Raw genomic sequence first — 18573 nt, 5'->3', positions numbered from 1 at the left:
CCAAACCTCAGTGTCGGGGGCATTATTAAACTACAGTAGGAGATTTTTGGTTGACTCTGGCCGATTGTTGACTGAGAGAGTTCTGAACCAACCAGCTGCCTCAGGGGATCAGCAGAAATTAGCCCAATGGACGTTTTCTGCATAAATAAGAGTTAAAAGACAAACAGTGCATCAGAGCAGACAGCAGGCAGCAGCAGGACTGAAGGAGGAATTATTGCCTTGTAAGTGGATTAATTAGATTAATTAGATGAATTGGACAAAATTAATTTCTCTGCAAGGAAATGGAAGAAGCTCAGACACCAAGACATGTGTAACCACCCGGTGTTTCAACACACTTCCTGTCAGTCTGTTCAAATAAAAACAGATTTGCACTTTAGTTTTTCGTCCTTATCCCCCCATTTTCATCATTTCCTGCCTCTTCTTCCTGAACTCCCTTCACCATTTTACCTCTTCTCATACTCTTTGCATCTTCCTTTCATCTTTTCCCCTAGATCGTTTTTATTTTGCCACAGCAGGAGTAAAGTACGGACTTTATTTTGGTTTGTAGCTGACGTCACATTTCAGTTTGCTGTACAGTGGGAAAATGACAAAAACAAAAAATCATTTCAACTGATGTGAAATGACTGTAAATTCTCAAATAAATGCAGATATATAAAACATAGCTGTGTGTGTACAGCTCAAATAAATAAACACTGGATTTGTGTTTCCTCTCTGATTGGCTCTCCTCTTTCCCCTCACCTCCAATCAGGACGGGCGTCTTCGCACAGGCGACCACATCCTTCGCATCGGGGCGACGCCCACCAGTGGCCTCACCAGCGACCAGGTTGTCAAGGTGCTGCAGGGATGTGGGAGTCAGGTGACCTTGCTGATCGCCAGGGATCCCCGGGGTCAGAGGTCAACAGCCCCGCCTCCCCCACCACCTCCTGACTCGGCCCCCATCTCCTCCTTACCCCCCCGCCCCCCTCAGCGCCGGCTCAGCAAGACGGTGAGCGCAAAAACTTTCTTCTGGGCGAACAAACAAAGAGATGAAAGAGTCTGTGATTTCTTTGCTTTATGTGCCGCTGGCCACAGAGGCGGAGCACTTACAGCCGGGATATATGGACTCTGTGTTTGTGTTTCAGCCCAACCTTGAGGGATACGAGATCCATGAGGTTCCTCTAACCAAGAAGGACGGCCAGAGCCTTGGCATCTCCATCATCGGCTACAACCCACTGACCAGCCAAGGTAGGACAGGAAACATCAGCTTAAGCACACCCAGACAACAAAACACACTGGAAATACACAGCACATAACACAACCAGCTCAGGTGGGACAGGAACACGCTGTTAAAACTTAATTAATACACAGTTAAACTAAACCACCAGGTATCACGTCAGACATGTCTGTGTTAATGATGTACCTGCAGCTTCACGGTAAAAGCCTCAAACTGCCTGGAGTCAAGAGATTACAGTGAAACTCAGTCTACATCATCAGGCCTTTTATTGTGAAGCAGCTGTGGAACTTTTACCAAAAAAAAGCTGTACAACATTTGCTGTAGAGCTGTGGAACTTTACATTTATGACACCATGCAAGTATTCTCTTTATTGATCCAGTACCACTTAATGTCTTTGTCTCTCCGTCTCTCCGTCTCTGTCACTGTGTCTCGGTGTCTCTCGCCGATTCAGATGCAGTAGGTGTGTTTGTGAAACATGTGGTTCCAGGCAGCGCTGCAGATCAAAGTGGAAACATCCGAATACACGACAGACTGATCGCTGTAAGAACCTCATCTGCTCCTTAATACTGAGATGTTTACTGTGCATTTTGTTAAACATGAATTATTTAAAAATTATTATTTAAAATCTGGATAAATTACAGCCCAACCTGATCTGACCCCTGTTCTTCACTCCTCTCTCTGTCTCTGTCATCTATCTGTCTTTCTCTCTGTCCTGTTTGTCTCAACAGTTGGACGGCATCAGTCTCCACGGTCTGACCAATCACGAAGTTCTGGAGGTGATGAAGCAGACAGATCAGACTGTCGTCCTCACTGTGGTCAGGAAGAAACCGAGAGCCCTTGAGAGATCCTTGGATAAAGGTACACAGACAGACAGATACTTGTAGACAGACATACAGACAGTTTTACATATATATATATATATATATATATATATATATATATATATATATATATATATATATATATATACATAGAACAGGAAAAGTCGCAGGTGTTACTGATAACATTAATGAAGGCTGTATTCCTTTAAGGTATGCCAGCTCCAGGGTTTGATATTGTACATACTGGCTCAGTAGAGACACTTCCTGGGACACTAAATGGAGCTGAGCCATTGTTAATATCAAAACTGCCATCTGTGCTTTTCCCTCTTTCTCCAACTCTTTGTGCATTATCATATTGTGGTGCACACAGCATTATGAAACAAGTTAGCAATCACTATAATTACCAATAACTAATTGCAACACACTGAACCTGGAGCCTTTGGGCCCCTGGCGGTCTGGGCTCATTGGCCCTCGTTTATGAAACAAAGGTATGACGCAAAACTGGGCGTACGGTCATTTCCACAAGAGGCTCGGCATTTATCAATAGGGATGTGAGCGAAGGCTACAATTCAATATCATATCAGGTCTCAACTCAACTGGCTCTGTGGGGCTGGCTCTGTGGGGCTGACTCTGTGGGGCTGACTCTGTGGGGCTGGCTCTGTGGGGCTGACTCTGTGGGGCTGACTCTGTGGGGCTGGCACTGTGGGGCTGACTCTGTGGGGCTGGCTCTGTGGGGCTGACTCTGTGGGGCTGACTCTGTGGGGCTGGCACTGTGGGGCTGGCTCTGTGGGGCTGGCTCTGTGGGGCTGACTCTGTGGGGCTGACTCTGTGGGGCTGGCTCTGTGGGGCTGACTCTGTGGGGCTGGCACTGTGGGGCTGACTCTGTGGGGCTGGCTCTGTGGGGCTGACTCTGTGGGGCTGACTCTGTGGGGCTGGCTCTGTGGGGCTGGCTCTGTGGGGCTGACTCTGTGGGGCTGACTCTGTGGGGCTGGCACTGTGGGGCTGGCTCTGTGGGGCTGAATCTGTCGGGCTGGGTCTGTGGGGCTGGCTCTGTGGGGCTGAATCTGTCGGGCTGAATCTGTCGGGCTGGGTCTGTGGGGCTGGCTCTGTGGGGCTGGCTCTGTGGGGCTGAATCTGTCGGGCTGAATCTGTCGGGCTGGCTCTGTGGGGCTGGCTCTGTGGGGCTGGCTCTGTGGGATTTTGGGACAATGCTTGAAAATTATAATATTACATAATTTAAAGACTAATATGATTAATATATGCAGTCAATAGGTCGGCTCATGTCATGGATGTATAAATTAAATATTCCAACCTTGTTCGATTTTTCACTGCAATGCTGTCGACCGCAGCAGTGATTTTATTTCATGCTGGACTGTTCCGACTTTGTTGCCACTTTTCAGGCTGACCAATACAACCAGCTGGTCAAACTAGACCCAGTTTCTCTTCTTGGCCGTGTTACGCCTCTCAATGTCGTAAACTCTTGGGGCAGGGCCTCCAAACCCAGAATATAGACCCTTTTACTGTTAGTAAATAGTATGACTTTTTTTTTGGTGTGCAGGGTTTAGCTGGTGGCAAAACAGTTCTCCACAGACATTAGCTAGCGCTACTTAGCAGGTTCTGTTGGCTTGTTTTAGTCAATGGAAGAAGATGATGTGAGTGGTGCGTTCAGAAATACTCATGTTAGTGTAGAGCATCAGACTGAATTTACCAACGCACCATGTCAGGTCACTCACTCTCCGGGACCGCCAGTGTTACTTGAATAAGTAAACACTGACCAACGGGACCAGACTGGCCGACCCGTATGCTCTCACTCAGTGGATGGATGATGTCACAGGAAGCCAATCTTACAAAGGAGGACCACACTTGTTTGTTTTGCTATGGAAGCTAATGTTAGCTACTGTGCTAAAAAGTTAGCGTTGCAGAGAAATCCAATCTTCCTCTTAATCCCTCCCCAGTTTCTGATGAGGTGGACATGATAACCCTTAATACACATAACCTTATTCATCCCTACAACAGGAAATACTTTTTCCCTAACCTGATATGAAGTGTGCGCTGCACATGTGAGCATTTTTGATGATGGCCTCCGTCCAGTCCTTTGGTCTTATCACATTTAACCATAGTTGTCTTTGTTTTTGTTGACGGGCAGTGGCGGCTGGTTTTGAGCCATGACTCCTTCTATTCTGGCTCCCAATAACACAACAAGACAAACACATTTTAACACTCCTATGGAGCCTACAGCCCTGTGGGGGAGAGGCAGCACAGACAGTAACTAAAGGTATATGAACTGCTTCATTCTGTTGGAATATGTGAGTACGAAGCAACAAAAGGAAATGCACTGAATAGAGATAATACAGCAAAATAAGCTTAGTTCCTTTTGTATGTGTTTGAAACTTATATTGTCAGTTTTGTACTCTACAAATGAATCTTCTACAGACAGATCTCGACATATCTCAGGTTACAACATGGTGAAGTGACTTTCTGTGGGTTTATCTTCCACTAACTTGGTGATTATACGGTATTAAAACAATAATCTGCTCCTGCTGGAGAAAGTTAACTCTCTGTGTTAAACTTATCGGAGCTTTTCTTCCTATTTCCTGTCTGAAGCCTCTCTGCCTCCGTCCTCTCACCCAGATTAAGATGACAAATTTGTTTACAACTCGGGTGTAATTTTCCCAAACTCTCCTCAGAAAGGCTGTGATTCTTCCTCCTCCTCCTCCTCCTCCTCCTCCAGCGTCCACAGAGATTAATTCACCCAGTTCAGGGTCATTTTTTTGTCTTGCGATCGGCCGGCGGCCTGCACTGGTCAGCCTCCGGGCCAGAGAGGAACAAGTGATTTTTAAAAACAGAGGAGGAGTGCAGGGCTCTTATCTCCTCCAGACGTCTTTTCATTTCATTACCGAGAAAACAGAGAGAACTGGGAACCAGCTGAGTTCTTAACTTCTTATATTCTACTCATTTCCACAGCTCTCTTATCTACACACACTCATGAGGAGTTATGATGAGGCTGACAGGAAAATAAACTTCAGTTTTATGGCTCACCAACAGTAATGATGAGTCAGGAGGTCAGAGGTCAGAGCAGTCAGTGCGTTTACATGCACTGAAGTGGGCCACAGCCAAGATTTAAAATAAGATGGCACTTTATTTATCCTGAGGGAAACTGTGGTGCTGCAGGTGCAATACAAAGTAGGGCACAGAGAAAATATTAAAACATAAACAATAAAGACGATCAAGAAGGCGCAGAAACCAAACGGGTTACAGGCTGATACATCAGACAAACGTGGAGGAAGGAGAAACCTTGACAGTCTCACCTGAAGATGTCTCGAAATGGAAGAAATATATATTCTAATGTCTTCTGTGTGTGTGTGTGTGTGTGTGTGTGTGTGTGTTTAGTGGAGAGGGAGTCGTCTCGTGTGTCACTAAGGAGGTCGTTGGAGGTCAAAGCTCGCTCGTCTGGGCTTGGCTTTATGGCGCCAAAGCTCGAACCAACGTATTCAAACACAGTACAGCTAACAAGGGGTGAGTTCACACACACACACACACACACACACACACACACACACACACACACGCGTGCGCTATTGACAAGTTTTGCCTCCAAAGTGTTAAACTCTCTGAAAACTGAAGTCCTGGGGGGTCACAGGGGGTTGTTGTTTATGATCCTGTTTTAAATCGATCTTAAATAAACAGCTTTAAGAGCGAGAGCGTTCCAGAAATACGGAGAGTCACTTGTGAAGCAACATTTCATCCACCACGTATCCAACCAGAAGCTCCATCACTTCTTTGTAGCTGCAGCTGTCCACCAGTAAAATCCATTTTTCTGTTGTTGAGCCAGTGCAGAGCTACAGCCGACCTCCACAGCCAAGGAAGGCTCACCTTTGGTCGGGGGTATTTCCTGGAGCGTCACGTTGTTGTGCTGTCGGTCGTAGTCAGTGTTTCAGACCAGAGGTTTGAGGACGTGTTTTTTGTAGTCAAAAATGTTTGTCTGACTACATGCCATATCATCTTGTTCATGATAACACTGATATAATCTTTAATATGATATGAAATATTCATATCATGATACTCACTATATTTGGACTTGTCGACATATAATGACGTCATACTGTTACCCACGGCAACAACAAGCATGGCTGAGAGCTAAATCCTGATGGACTCCTCTGTGGTTCCAGAAAGAGGAGCAGCTTCAGTAGTGTGGAATAAAGTGTGGCATCCTGAATGTTTTCCTTCTCTTAGCGCTCAGAGGGAACTCATTCAGCGGCTCCTCTGGCAGCAGCACAGCGTCTCTCCCTCTCCTCTCTGATTCTGTCACAAACCTTTGGTGATGGAAACCTACGTGAATAAACTCCATATATGTGACTGTATCATAACAGCCTGTCACAGGTTACAGCCTGATGGTCAGAGCTGATTTATATATATATATAGATCCCAGGGGACATTTGTTTAAATGTGTAATTAGTGCTAGATTTGATTTACTTGAACTATTAATATTGTGACAGAATCTGAATCTGACTCTGAGTTACTGTTGTTGTTCACAAACTAAAGAAATGAAACATCATTTTAGTTTTTACTGAAGATTTGAAGCAAACTGTGAAACTACATCACTGATTCTGTTGCAGTTCTGTCTTCTTAAATTAAGAATAAAATATTGTCATATGGTCAAGAATATCGTTATCACAAAACACCCTGAAATATCCTGATATTATTTTAGGGCCATATCGCCCACCTCTACCACCTGTAGCAACAGTGATCTTATCATCTTTCCTTCTGACAAAATCAAAGTAATGGTCATATTTTCAGATGCTAAGGTCAGCATTTCCATCCTCAAAACTAGCTTGCTGCTTCGTGACTTCCCTGCGCAGCGCGGCGATTACGAAAATGAATCTGCTGAGGTAATTGCTGTATTTTAAGTCAGTGATGGAGTGATGACAAAAGTAATGTTGTAACGAGTTGTTTGGTTTTGGGGTAACTGATATTATCACTGAAGTTTTATTAAGGGTTACGTGTTAAGACACAGAATTTGTGGTGGTGTGTCATTGCATCTCGCCAGTAAAGGGGCTAAAATTAGCGTGTTCACATGCGTGTTGTATTTCCGTCAGAGCTGATAAATACACGTGACTACTACAAAATCATTTGTACCAGGAGTGAATTCCAGTTGTAACCTTTCCCATTGCATTAAATAGCCAGATGGTAGCAGGTTTTTTGTGCAGTGAAAAGGGGTCTAACCATTCGGCCTCTGAGGCTGAAAAACATGTTAAATTTTGGTGTTAAATAGATTAACTGCCACCTTTCTAAATGAATGTTTATGGCCAACCTCCTCTGCCAAGATTTCACAGTCACAGCTTTATATTTCTCATGTTTACAGGCTCATTTACTCATTACTGTTTAAACATGTGGTTGTAATTATTTACTTGGAAACAGGAAAAATATGAAACATTTCCTGAAAAGACTGAAGCTTAAAATGCATCTACAGTCTTTGTAAAACAGGATGTGGATTCATGGAATAAACTCTGATCAGTATCAGTGTTTTAAAAGCCTCCTAAGTGTGGCGTCTGCACACATGTCAGCGCGGGCCTCTAACAGCACTCCTCTCTGAATTATTTCCTCTCTTTTTATTCCTCATTAGCTTTGCTAAGTGGCCAAAACGCCACGCTAACTCTTAGCACGCCGCCTGCCTGCTCCCGGGCCAACAGATGTAAAGTGTCCGAGCTGTCTGACAGCCTGGCGGCGATGTATCACCCTGTTTATTCAGCCAAACGCTGCAGATTAATTGCTCTGTGAAGGCCAGGGTTAGCAATGCTAATTTAATCAGAGACGCTTGTTGTAACACGGCCAGACCTGCTGCAAAATACCTCCAACATGTGAGGAGATTTGTGAGAACATGGAGGTGTTTTTTTTTAGCTCAGCAGAGGTGGTTTCCTCCCTGAAAGGGTCAGAGATCAGACTGAGGGTCTCGTCTGTAGAGAGTCGCTCTGAAATCTGCTCTGACTTTGACTGTTTCATGTTCAAACTGCTGCTCTGGAAGAAACACTTATTCTTCTGTGATTTAAGAACTTGGTGTTGTTGCTGTGTGTGTGTGTGTGCGTGTGTGTGTGTGTGTGTAAATGCATTAAACACACACACACAGTCTCCACAGCTGAAGTTGCTTACTGTACAGTTTACATTTGAGTCATTTAGCTTTTTGCTTCTAACCGGTGAATTCCAATGAGGTGACCGTCAGCCTGCAGCACAACTACAGTACAAGTATTCTTCTGGCTCTGCTCCAGTACTACTAGCTGTGTAACAGCACTACATACACTCACTGTCCACTTTATTAGGTACACCTGTTCACCTGCTAGTTAACACAAATATCTAATCAGCCAATCAGGTGTCAGCAGCTCATTAACATTTAGTCATGGAGACATGGTGAAGACGAGCTGCTGAAGTTCAAGCGGAGCATCAGAATGATGAAGAAAGGTGATTGAAGTGACTTTGAACGTGGCATGGTTGTTGGTGCCAGACGGGCTGGTCTGAGTATTTACTGGGATTTTCAGCACAACCATCTCTAGGGTTTACAGAGGATGGTCCCAAAAAGAGCAAATATCCAGTGAGCCAAAATGCCTTGTTGATGCCAGAGGTCAGAGGAGAATGGCCAGACTGGTTCAAGATGATAGAAAGGCAACAGGAAGTCAAATAAGCACTGGTTCCAACCAAGGTGTGCAGAAGAGCATCTCTGAAGCAACAACACCTTGTCCAACCTTGAAGCAGATGGGCTACAGCAGCAGAAGACCACACCAGGTGCCACTCCTGTCAGCTAACAACAGGAAACTGAGGCTACAATTCACCAAAACTGGACAATAGAAGATTGGAAAAACCACATTCAGATGGAAGCATGGATCCATCCTGCCTTGTATCAACGCTTCAGGCTGCTGCTGCTGCTGGTGTAATGGTGTGGGGGAGATTTTCTTAGTACCAACTGAGCATGGTTTAAACACCACAGCCTACCTGAGTATTGTTGCTGAGCGTGTCCATCCCTTTATGACCACAGTGTACCAGCAAGGTGTACCTAATAAAGTGGCCAGTGGGTGTATATCCCTGTTGGTACGAGTCTCCTACCTCAGCTGATTACTAGTTTCATAGGTGTTAATGTCTCTGTGCCGGCGATAGCTGTGGCTGGAGGCATTATGTTCCGTGTTCCGTGTCTGCATGTACGTCTGTCCGTGTCATTCTTGTGAACACGATATCTCAAGAACACCTGAAGGGAATCTACTCAAATTTGGCACAAACGTTCACTTGGACCTAATGATGAACTGGTTCGTTTTTGCTGGTCAAAGGTCACTGTGACCTTGTCTGTGTCATTCTTGTGAACACGACATTACAAGAACACTGCAAGGGAATTTCCTTCATTTTGACTCGTATGTGACGACCTGTCACAGGCATAAAAAAACCCAGCTTTTCAAGGCTCTGGGAAAATTTCACAATTTAAAACCTACAAGGATTAAAAATGTGTCCTGTCAACAATGTTACTGATGCCAGTTTAGAATTGGAGTTCTGCGAGACATAATGGTTTTTGGGCTGCAGAGCTGCCTCAGGAATTTCACTGTAGTTTGCATTAAATTAAATTTTTCCAACCTCTCCATTTTTTTGAACACCACTGGTCGGTCCTGCATCGCCTGCGCTTCAACAATACCTCATATGTGAGAAACTGTCTGCAGTCAAGGCAGAGGGTTAAAGGAACCAGCTGTACTATCAGGATATAATCCCAATATATTATTCTCCTGAAAATACAAAGAGAGGCAGCAAAAGACGCCGCACTTTGGAGTATAAATACAAATAAATCATCATCTGTCAGTGCAGTAATATATATATCTTGTATTTTGGCAGAGTACTAGTACACATGGCACGACTCTCACAGCAGTACTTCTGCTGCAGTATCACTTTCAGTGTGTGTTGTGTTACAGTACCTGAGGTTGTAGCTGATGAGCTGTTGGAAGCTGCTGTGTTTTAATGGCTGAATTGTAATTTTACATCTGTTCCACTGCTTACACAGGCTGTTCTCTGTTTGTGTGTGTGTGTGTGTGTGTGTGTGTGTGTGTGTGCGCAGCTACAGATGCAGAATTGTGGGCTAAATGGGAGCAGGCTCTGGGACCAAAGTACCAAGTTCTGGTGAGACCACACAATTTGACACATTTTTGCTGATACTGTCCGTCTTGAATGTTCAATTATTATAATTTCATCTACACCTTTCTTGTGTGTGTGTGTGTGTGTGTGTGTGTCGTCAGGTGGTGAAGTTAGATCCTGTCATTGAAGACGATGCAGAGCTGCAGAAATCCTCCAAGGTGAGAAACAGACGTCTAAACTGGAGCTTTGTTTCGCTGAACTTCAGCTCTGACTCTCTGCCCGACCCCGATTGGGCCCGGCGCGTCCCGCCTGGTTCAGTCTGGGACGTTCTGTAATTTTTTATTGTTGCCACCGGGTTTGAATCAGGTCGGGTTCACGCCAAGTTACCTGTGTTTTTTTTTTTTTATTTCTTAGTTTTATGAAACTGGCAGTTCTCATGAGTCTCATAAGTTTTCTTTTGTTTATATTTATTAGTTTTTGAGTTAACAAAACACCAACACCAATAACAAAATAAAACATGAGGGAAAAAGGGAACAGAGGATGGGCAGGAGATGCCACTGCCTTCAGTTTACAACTTTTTGAAACATGTCTTCAGACCAGCTGACTGAACAACACCTCTCTTCTCTTATAGTCTGTCCATTTGTCCCGGCATCGTACATGTGTCATTGCTTTAGTCCTCAGGTGAGAGGACAGTGTTTCCATAGAATATAGTTCCTCTACAGTGGTTGTGTTTCAGCCAGTTCCTAGTAATGGCCTTTTTGCATGCCAGTAAAAGGATTTTGAACAGATCAGTGTCCCTCTTATGAATAACGTCCTCAGGTGTCGATCACAAGTACATGATCCGTGGGTCCCTTGGGATCTTGTGACCTTAAATTCCTCCAAGGATCAGAATAACCCCTGCATGAGTAAACTTTAACAGTGTAATGCTTCATCAACACACTGTCGCTGTCACAGCTTAGGAAGGCAGACTGCAATCATTAGCTAAGTGACAACTTTGTTTGGCTCATAATCTGTCGCCACTGTATCATTAGCATTAAAGCATGGTAGAATTAACAAGCTAGCTAACTAGCCAGCCGTGGTCAAAATGGCAGTTTTGGTCGGAGGAAAGAGAAAATCAGTTCATCAGTTTGTTTGAGGGACAACAATGTCTGAATGACACAGAAGCCTTAAAATTTGTGAGAACTTGGCTCTGATAGTGGCCGCCACTTCCTGTTTCAAATTTAAAGCCCTCTAGTGTTTCAGAAATGGTCCAGTCATACACAAGGTTTTTATTTCTCCTATTCTTGTTGTATATACCTCTTATTATTTATTTATTTATTTATTTCTGTATTTCTAGCCTTCTGGGGTTAGGTTATCTTATCATAGTTTAGCCTAGCCTTGCATAGCTTAGCTCTCAGTAAAACCTAATACAGCTCAACACCATCCCAAACTGACAGTACAGTTAAATAACAACAAAATTAAACATTACAAACTTCATAAAGGAGGATTAGTTGCAGGACTGTTGTATTGCTGCATTAGTTTTTAAAACTGATTTCTATAATATGTGTTTTATCCTTTCTTCCTTATGTTTTGCATCGTTGCCTACAGCTGCTGCCTGTCCACACTCTGCGCCTTGGTGTGGAGCTGGACTCATTTGATGGACACCACTACATCTCCTCTGTGGTCCCTGGAGGCCCCGTGGACAAACATGGAGTCTTGAGACCAGAGGATGAGCTCCTGGAGGTAAATACATGTACAAACACAGTGGGACTAAATGAAGCTCCTACTGGAAGGCTGACAAGTGTTTGGGGATATTTCTCACACATTTTGGAAATAGCTGGGGTAGCTAGCTTTGTTGGAAGTTTTTTTTTCTAGAAATGTAAAAACTGAGTAACTACAGGCTGATGGAGCTGTTTATTTGAATCTATTACAGCAACAACAACCTCACAGTAAAATCTCAGTAAAGAGTCCCACAAGGCTCAGTACTGGGTCCACTACTTTTTGGTCGTCATGTGTCACTGTGATGGGTCATCACTAAGCAACAAGTGCAGTATTGCTCTTCACTTCTCCAGGTGAATCAGGGACATGTTGAAAAGTTGCAGTGATCACAGTCAGTGTTTCAGCACGACGCTGCACGAAGCTAATCAATCACAGTTTGCATTAAAACAGTGAGCTAGGAGGAGTTTTGTGGCTCCACATGATCAGTGAATGAGGTGATGTATTTATAATTAAAATGATATGTAGATTATTTGTAATCTGGTGTGTGTGTGTGTGTGTGTGTAGGTGAATGATGTTCAGTTGTATGGTAAGTCTCGTCGGGAGGTCGTGTCGTTCCTCAAAGAGGTGCCCCCTCCATTCACTCTGGTCTGCTGCCGACACCCAACCTCTGACATGGAACCAGAATCTGAATCTGAATCTGAACCAGCACCTGAACCAGCACTACGATCTGAACCAGCACTACGATCTGAACCAGTACTCCGACCAGGACCTGGACCACTAAGACAATCACAGCCCAGTGTGGAGGAGGTGAGGGCAAAGTATTTATGAAAATATTTTAAAAATTTTATGTAAAAAAATCACATAAAAAATGTTAGATTTATGTTTACTGTGATTACTTTTGTTACTGTTGTAAATCTTTGTGTGTGTAAACCTCAGATTGTCACTGTACGGTATGTAATCTGTGTGATCTCTATATTTGACCCACTGCATTGTGTCATGTTTGTTCAGATTGAGCTGAAGCTGTCGTCAATGCTGTGCAGTCAGACAGAACTGAGAGAGAGCGTTACTGAACAGCAGCAGGCAGTCAGACAGGTAACCTGTCTCACTCTCTGGTTTCACTACACATGCACAATGTCACATACACAGAGGAGATATTAGACAGTCAAAGTGAAAATACTTTTAAAGAAGAGAATGAAAGGCAAAATATTTCATCAATACATGCAACTGACAAATCTGCATTAAAGCACTCACACACATGCAGTTACAGCATCACAGTTAAAAGGATTGTTTTTTTTAAATTTGAGATGAAAAATTGCTGCTACAGGACGGATTGAGAGATGGAGGAAAATAGATCATTCTGTGACATTATAGACCTTTTAGTGCCGATGTCACGATGACATCATGTCATCACCTGGAGGTAAAGCTGCCTCTCCCCCACAGCGCTGTAGGCTACATAGAAGTCTCCAAAGACGAGTGTCCGGAGTGCGCTCTGCTGCTCCGTCTCCACAGACGAGTGTCCAGAGTGCGCTCTGCTGCTCCGTCTCCACAGACAGAGTGTCCAGAGTGCGCTCTGCTACTCCGTCTCCACAGATGAGTGTCCAGAGTGCGCTCTGCTGCTCCGTCTCCACAGACAGAGTGTCCAGAGTGCGCTCTGCTGCTCCGTCTCCACAGACGAGTGTCCAGAGTGCGCTCTGCTGCTCCGTCTCCACAGACAGAGTGTCCAGAGTGCGCTCTGCTACTCCGTCTCCACAGATGAGTGTCCAGAGTGCGCTCTGCTGCTCCGTCTCCACAGACAGAGTGTCCAGAGTGCGCTCTGCTGCTCCGTCTCCACAGACGAGTGTCCAGAGTGCGCTCTGCTGCTCCGTCTCCACAGACAGAGTGTCCAGAGTGCGCTGCTCTGGATAACCCAACGCTACATTCAGACAGCGCTCCCAATTTATGAACGCTCCAGTTTGTGTCAGAGTGCGCTCCCACACTCACAATGAGTGTTTCTGAACGCACCACTCACATCATCTTCCTCCATCGTCTGAAACAAGACAACACAACTTGTTAGCTACCACTAGCTAATGTCTGTGGAGAACTGTTTTGCCTCCAGCTAAGCCCTGCCCACCAAAAAACATCATACTGTTTACTTACTTTAAAAGGTCTATTAGTATGAGATTTTATTTAAAAATGAATGCACTTATATGGAAAATATATTGTTTATTATATGTTTTTGTCATTTTAATAGAAGATTTTACAAAAAATACAAAAGTACAACTGCAATATTGTGAGTTTATCTATTACTTAATACATTGTATTAGAAAATAGCACAATGAGCATGCATATGTGAAGAGCAGGAGAACATTCCAATATGATAATGATGATAACAGTCAAGTCAAAAGTGAAGTCAAACTTTATTTGTAGAACAGCAGCAGTCGACCAAAGTGCTGAACAGTCCTAAAATACAAACAACAGATAAAAACATAAGCAAAGAACAATAAGAAGAGAAGAGAAAAGAAACAGAGCAAACTGCAGCACAACAGAGGATGAAATCAATTGAAGTTGTCAGGCTGGAATCAATCGTACGCCAACGAGAAGAGGCAGGTCTTCAGTAGCCATTTTAAGGTTTCTGTAGTCGCAGCAGTTTTTATCTGAACAGCTGAGCTGAGGCTCCATCGCCACTGTTCATGTGTGTACTTCAGGGAACATCCAGGATCATGTGATGGGTCGACCTCAGAGCTCTAACTGGAGTATGAAGATACAGTAGTTCTGCTAGATAAGGTGGACCGTTTCAAAGCTTCAAAACCAGCAATAACATCTTAAAATCAATCCTAAAACGGACAGGAAGCCAGTGGAGGGAGGCCCACACTGGGCTCATGGGATCCCCTTTTCTTTCTCCAGTTAGAAGACGAGCGGCTGCGTTTTGTAATAACTGCAGACGACAAGGTGACGACTGAGCTCCGCCCACACACAAAGAATCACAGTTGTCTAGCAGAGAGGTATTCTGGTGAGATCATCCCGATTACGAGAGCTCAACATTCTGTTTTACTCTCTGTATCAGTCTGGTTTCGCCGCCGTCCCAAATACTTCTTAGAAATTAAAATCCAATCACAGCTGCTCAGGGATCCGCACCGTAGTCAATGACATAACATGAAGGCCACAGCTTGCGCTAACTCTAACGTTAGTAGGGTAAACATGGCAATAAGTGAAGTTATTGCAGAAATAGTCAATAACAACAATTAAATAAACACAAGAGAGTGCACCCAGCGAGTGTCTCAGAGGAAAAGACTTTTGCTGCTCTTCCGACAGGATTTGGCAAAAGCTTGTAATAAAAAAAATCACACCAAGATTTTGAACAGAAAGTTTCAATTCATCAACGTTTTGATATCATATAACTACTTTAGCAAAGGCTGTACAGAATCTTTGGCTTTTGTTTATCCAGGAAAATAGATCTGTACCAGCAGAATATTATCTTGATTAAAAATGGGCCCCAAGGGTAGCATATAGAGTGCAAATAGGATAGGGCCCAAAATGGAGCCCTGAGGAATCCCACAGGTAAGTGGGTTCACAGCTGAGGAATGTTTGCTGAGGCAAACCAAAAGCTCTGATGATGACGATGACGATGATGATGATGATAATAGTACTGATGTCTTTTTTTAGACAGGGCAGATCTTAAGATATCTGAATTGATGTTTAAATTGTCCTATGAATATTTCAGTACTGGTCTAAGAGTCTGTTGTCACTGTCGTGTGTCAGGAGCAGCAGGTATCTCCTGTAGAGGAAGTGCTGACGGAGCAGACAACTTCACACAGCCAGGTGGAGGAGGAGGAGGAGGAAGAGGAGGAGGAGGAGGAGGAGGAGCAGGATGAAGATGAAGGGGAGCTGGCTCAGTGGTCTCCAGACGTTCAGGTGTTGGAGCTTCAGAAGGAGAGAGACAAAGGCCTCGGATTCAGCATCCTCGATTACCAGGTGACAACAATAACACCAACGTCCACAGCATCCTGTCTGTCTGTCTGTCTCTGTCTGACTATTTTTTTTTTTTTTTTTTTTTTTTTTTTTTCATCTTTCACATGTGTGATGATTAGTTTTGTACATAATGTTGAATCATACTTAAAAAACAGTGCTCAGAAATGAATGACTACAAACTGTCTGATTGGTCCTGACTGACTAACAGATAATCTGTGAGCTCATGTTTTATTTGCTGTGGCAGATGTTGGCAGATGCGTCTGGTTCCCTTCATGTTCAGACAGATTGAAAGCTGACCTGGGCCACTTCAGGCCAGACTATTGATTCAATATGTGGCGTGTTTGCGACGATGACTGACATTGTGCAGGGCCAACTGCAGAGCTTTTCATTGTTGCGTCACAAAGATTGCTGCAGCTGATGTGAAGCTTCCTCAAACTCTGATGTCACAAACAGCGACACTTGTTCACAGACATTGATGCTTCACCATCACAGTTCCTCTCTGCACGCTGGTGTCTGTTCACATTTGTCTGTCGCATGTTTTGTTGCTCTGATGAGTTGTAGGTCTATCCAATTATGTCCAAAGGTGTTTTGATCTACGGCCGTTGATAACCCTCCCTTTGGACTCTGAAAATGAGCTGAAAGGTTTCAGAATAACTCACATTTCTGATTTGGTCTGGCGATGCCAGGCTACCTGACTGGATGATGTGCAGGTGGAACAAGAGCTGCAAGAATTGATCGATTAATCAAAAGTAATTTGGCAACTACTTTGATAAATGTTTAAGCACTTTTTTAAAACAAATTACCCAAAAATATCAAATGTGAGGATGTGGTGTTTGTGTCAGTGATCCAACAGTAAACTATTTTTACACTGTTGGTGCGACAAAACAAGACGTCAGTGTGATGATGTGAAATCAGCAAGGACATATTTCACTATTTTGTACACAAAATTATTGATTGATGAATTCAAGTAATCATTAGCTGCAGCAGTTATTTTCCGTGACGTTTCAGAGGAACATAGTGACACATGTGGACGGTTTGTACAACAGTAACAGTGACATGTGTGACTTGGCTCTAGCTCCTGGTTATTAAATAGGTATGGCAACTTCCTCTCAGTCACACCTGTTCTGTCTTGTCTGTGTTGGCAATGAAATGGAACATAAAAGAACATTTAATTTTTGTGATGAAATGTCTGAAATGTTTGTTGAAGACATTTGAAATTTGGGGAGTAAAGTGGAGCACTCTCCTCACTCAAGAAATAAATCTGTATGCAAGGAAACAGCTGTCAGTTTAACAAAGTCAGAGTAAACTTTGGTCACTATGATGGTCATAGTGACCATAGTTCAGAGGAGTTTATTGGGTTGTTATAGAAGCTTGAAAATGTTAGGAGGTGTGTGTGTGTGTGTGTGTGTGTGTGTGTGTGTGTGTGTTAATAAAATCAAGTTTCATGTTGGATGAGGAAAAATGAAAGACATTGGCAGTTTAGTCATGAATCATTTACAGTGCGTGTGGTTGTCACTGCTGCACACTTTAAGCATCGTCAGTTTTTTCATCAGTGTTTGTGTTCATCTGTCTTCTGCCGGGTCCAGAAGATGTTTTAATTGTGTAGCTGTAACTATTAGTGCTGCTGTGGACTTGGTTAGTAGGTGACATCCTCATAACATAAACTGCATAATAGCACCTCAGGTCTAATCGTTTGTGCTGGTAGCAGAGGTGTTTTTGTTTTTTTGGTTGAAGCAAACAGAAAAAAAGCTGTTAAAGATTTGTAGTCCTTGGTCGCACTTCTCTGAAGTGTTTGGTCCTGAAACGCCTGTTGTTTTTGGATGAACTGTTCCTTTATCCAAAGTTAAAGAAAGACTGAAATCTAGTTCGGTCTGTATTAAATAAAACTGTATGACACTCTCAGAGAACCACGGTCACACAGAGTTAATTACCGCCCTGTGGTTGTTTCACAGTGGAGACGGATGAACACACGGTGAAGCTGGCGTGACTCAGCTCACAGTGAGGTTTCAGAGTGTAACAGTGGACAGCAGGACGGAGAGGAGTGACTCATCTGCTCACTGTTCTTCTTCTCTGGTGTCCTCTCTGTGTCACACAGCGTCAGGTCTGTTTGCAGGACCCGGCTGCTTTTATCTGCAGCTTGTTGCAGAAACAGAAAACATCATTCACTTTGTCAACTTTAATTTTTAAATTCATTCTCATGTGATGATGTTGATTTAAAGAGATGTTGAAGGGAAGAGGAGGAAGTGTTTGTTATCTGAACTGAAAGAAAAAGGTGTTGTATGCTGTGCTGACTGTTAAATGTCTTGATTTAATAATCAAAAACAGATTTTTTGTATCGTACATTTTTATTTTAAATTCATGATTCTTGACTTTTGCAGTTCTTGCATGTTATTTTCTCTCATGATGTTCATTATGACTGTTATGCATCAGAATCATGAGGCAAACTGTATGTGAAAACAGATTTCTGGTCAGAGCAACATAATGACTATAAATTAGTGGCTGTAAGTTACTAATTGATTAACCGACTAGCAGAAAACTAATCGACCAAAAATGCAAAACAATCACTCGTTCCAGATACTAAAATGTGAGGATTTGTTGCTTTTAATCTGCCAGGCAAATTGTAGACACATGAATCAATAAAGGAAATTGACATTGGTTGCAGTCATAGTGTAATATTATCCTCCTGACTGAGGCTACAGTATTCATTAATTTGTGAGGGAACTCAACTATTGGCAACATTTTAATGTCCACAACTGATGCACTGACTGTTGGTACATTGTTATTTCCAGTAGCGTC

General features: G+C 43.4%; 1 protein-coding gene across 4 annotated transcripts in view; it reads left to right on the top strand.

Moving 5' to 3' along the window:
* Window positions 1-18573, top strand: part of patj (PATJ crumbs cell polarity complex component) — a 223032-nt gene that overhangs the window by 23830 nt on the left and 180629 nt on the right. For all 4 annotated transcript variants that reach the window (XM_078168435.1, XM_033621590.2, XM_078168433.1 and 1 more), the window contains exons 8-18: window positions 749-985; window positions 1122-1224; window positions 1665-1753; window positions 1942-2071; window positions 5425-5550; window positions 10115-10176; window positions 10293-10349; window positions 11719-11853; window positions 12394-12636; window positions 12838-12921; window positions 15568-15780. In XM_078168435.1, coding sequence (XP_078024561.1) covers window positions 749-985; window positions 1122-1224; window positions 1665-1753; window positions 1942-2071; window positions 5425-5550; window positions 10115-10176; window positions 10293-10349; window positions 11719-11853; window positions 12394-12636; window positions 12838-12921; window positions 15568-15780 — 1479 coding nt within the window. The remainder of the gene's footprint in view (window positions 1-748; window positions 986-1121; window positions 1225-1664; window positions 1754-1941; window positions 2072-5424; window positions 5551-10114; window positions 10177-10292; window positions 10350-11718; window positions 11854-12393; window positions 12637-12837; window positions 12922-15567; window positions 15781-18573) is intronic.

Source organism: Epinephelus lanceolatus, chromosome 6 (genome assembly GCF_041903045.1).
Source record: "Epinephelus lanceolatus isolate andai-2023 chromosome 6, ASM4190304v1, whole genome shotgun sequence".
Lineage (NCBI taxonomy): Eukaryota > Metazoa > Chordata > Actinopteri > Perciformes > Serranidae > Epinephelus > Epinephelus lanceolatus.
Note: the sequence above shows the minus strand (reverse complement) of the source record. Positions and strands in the feature narration are given on the sequence as shown.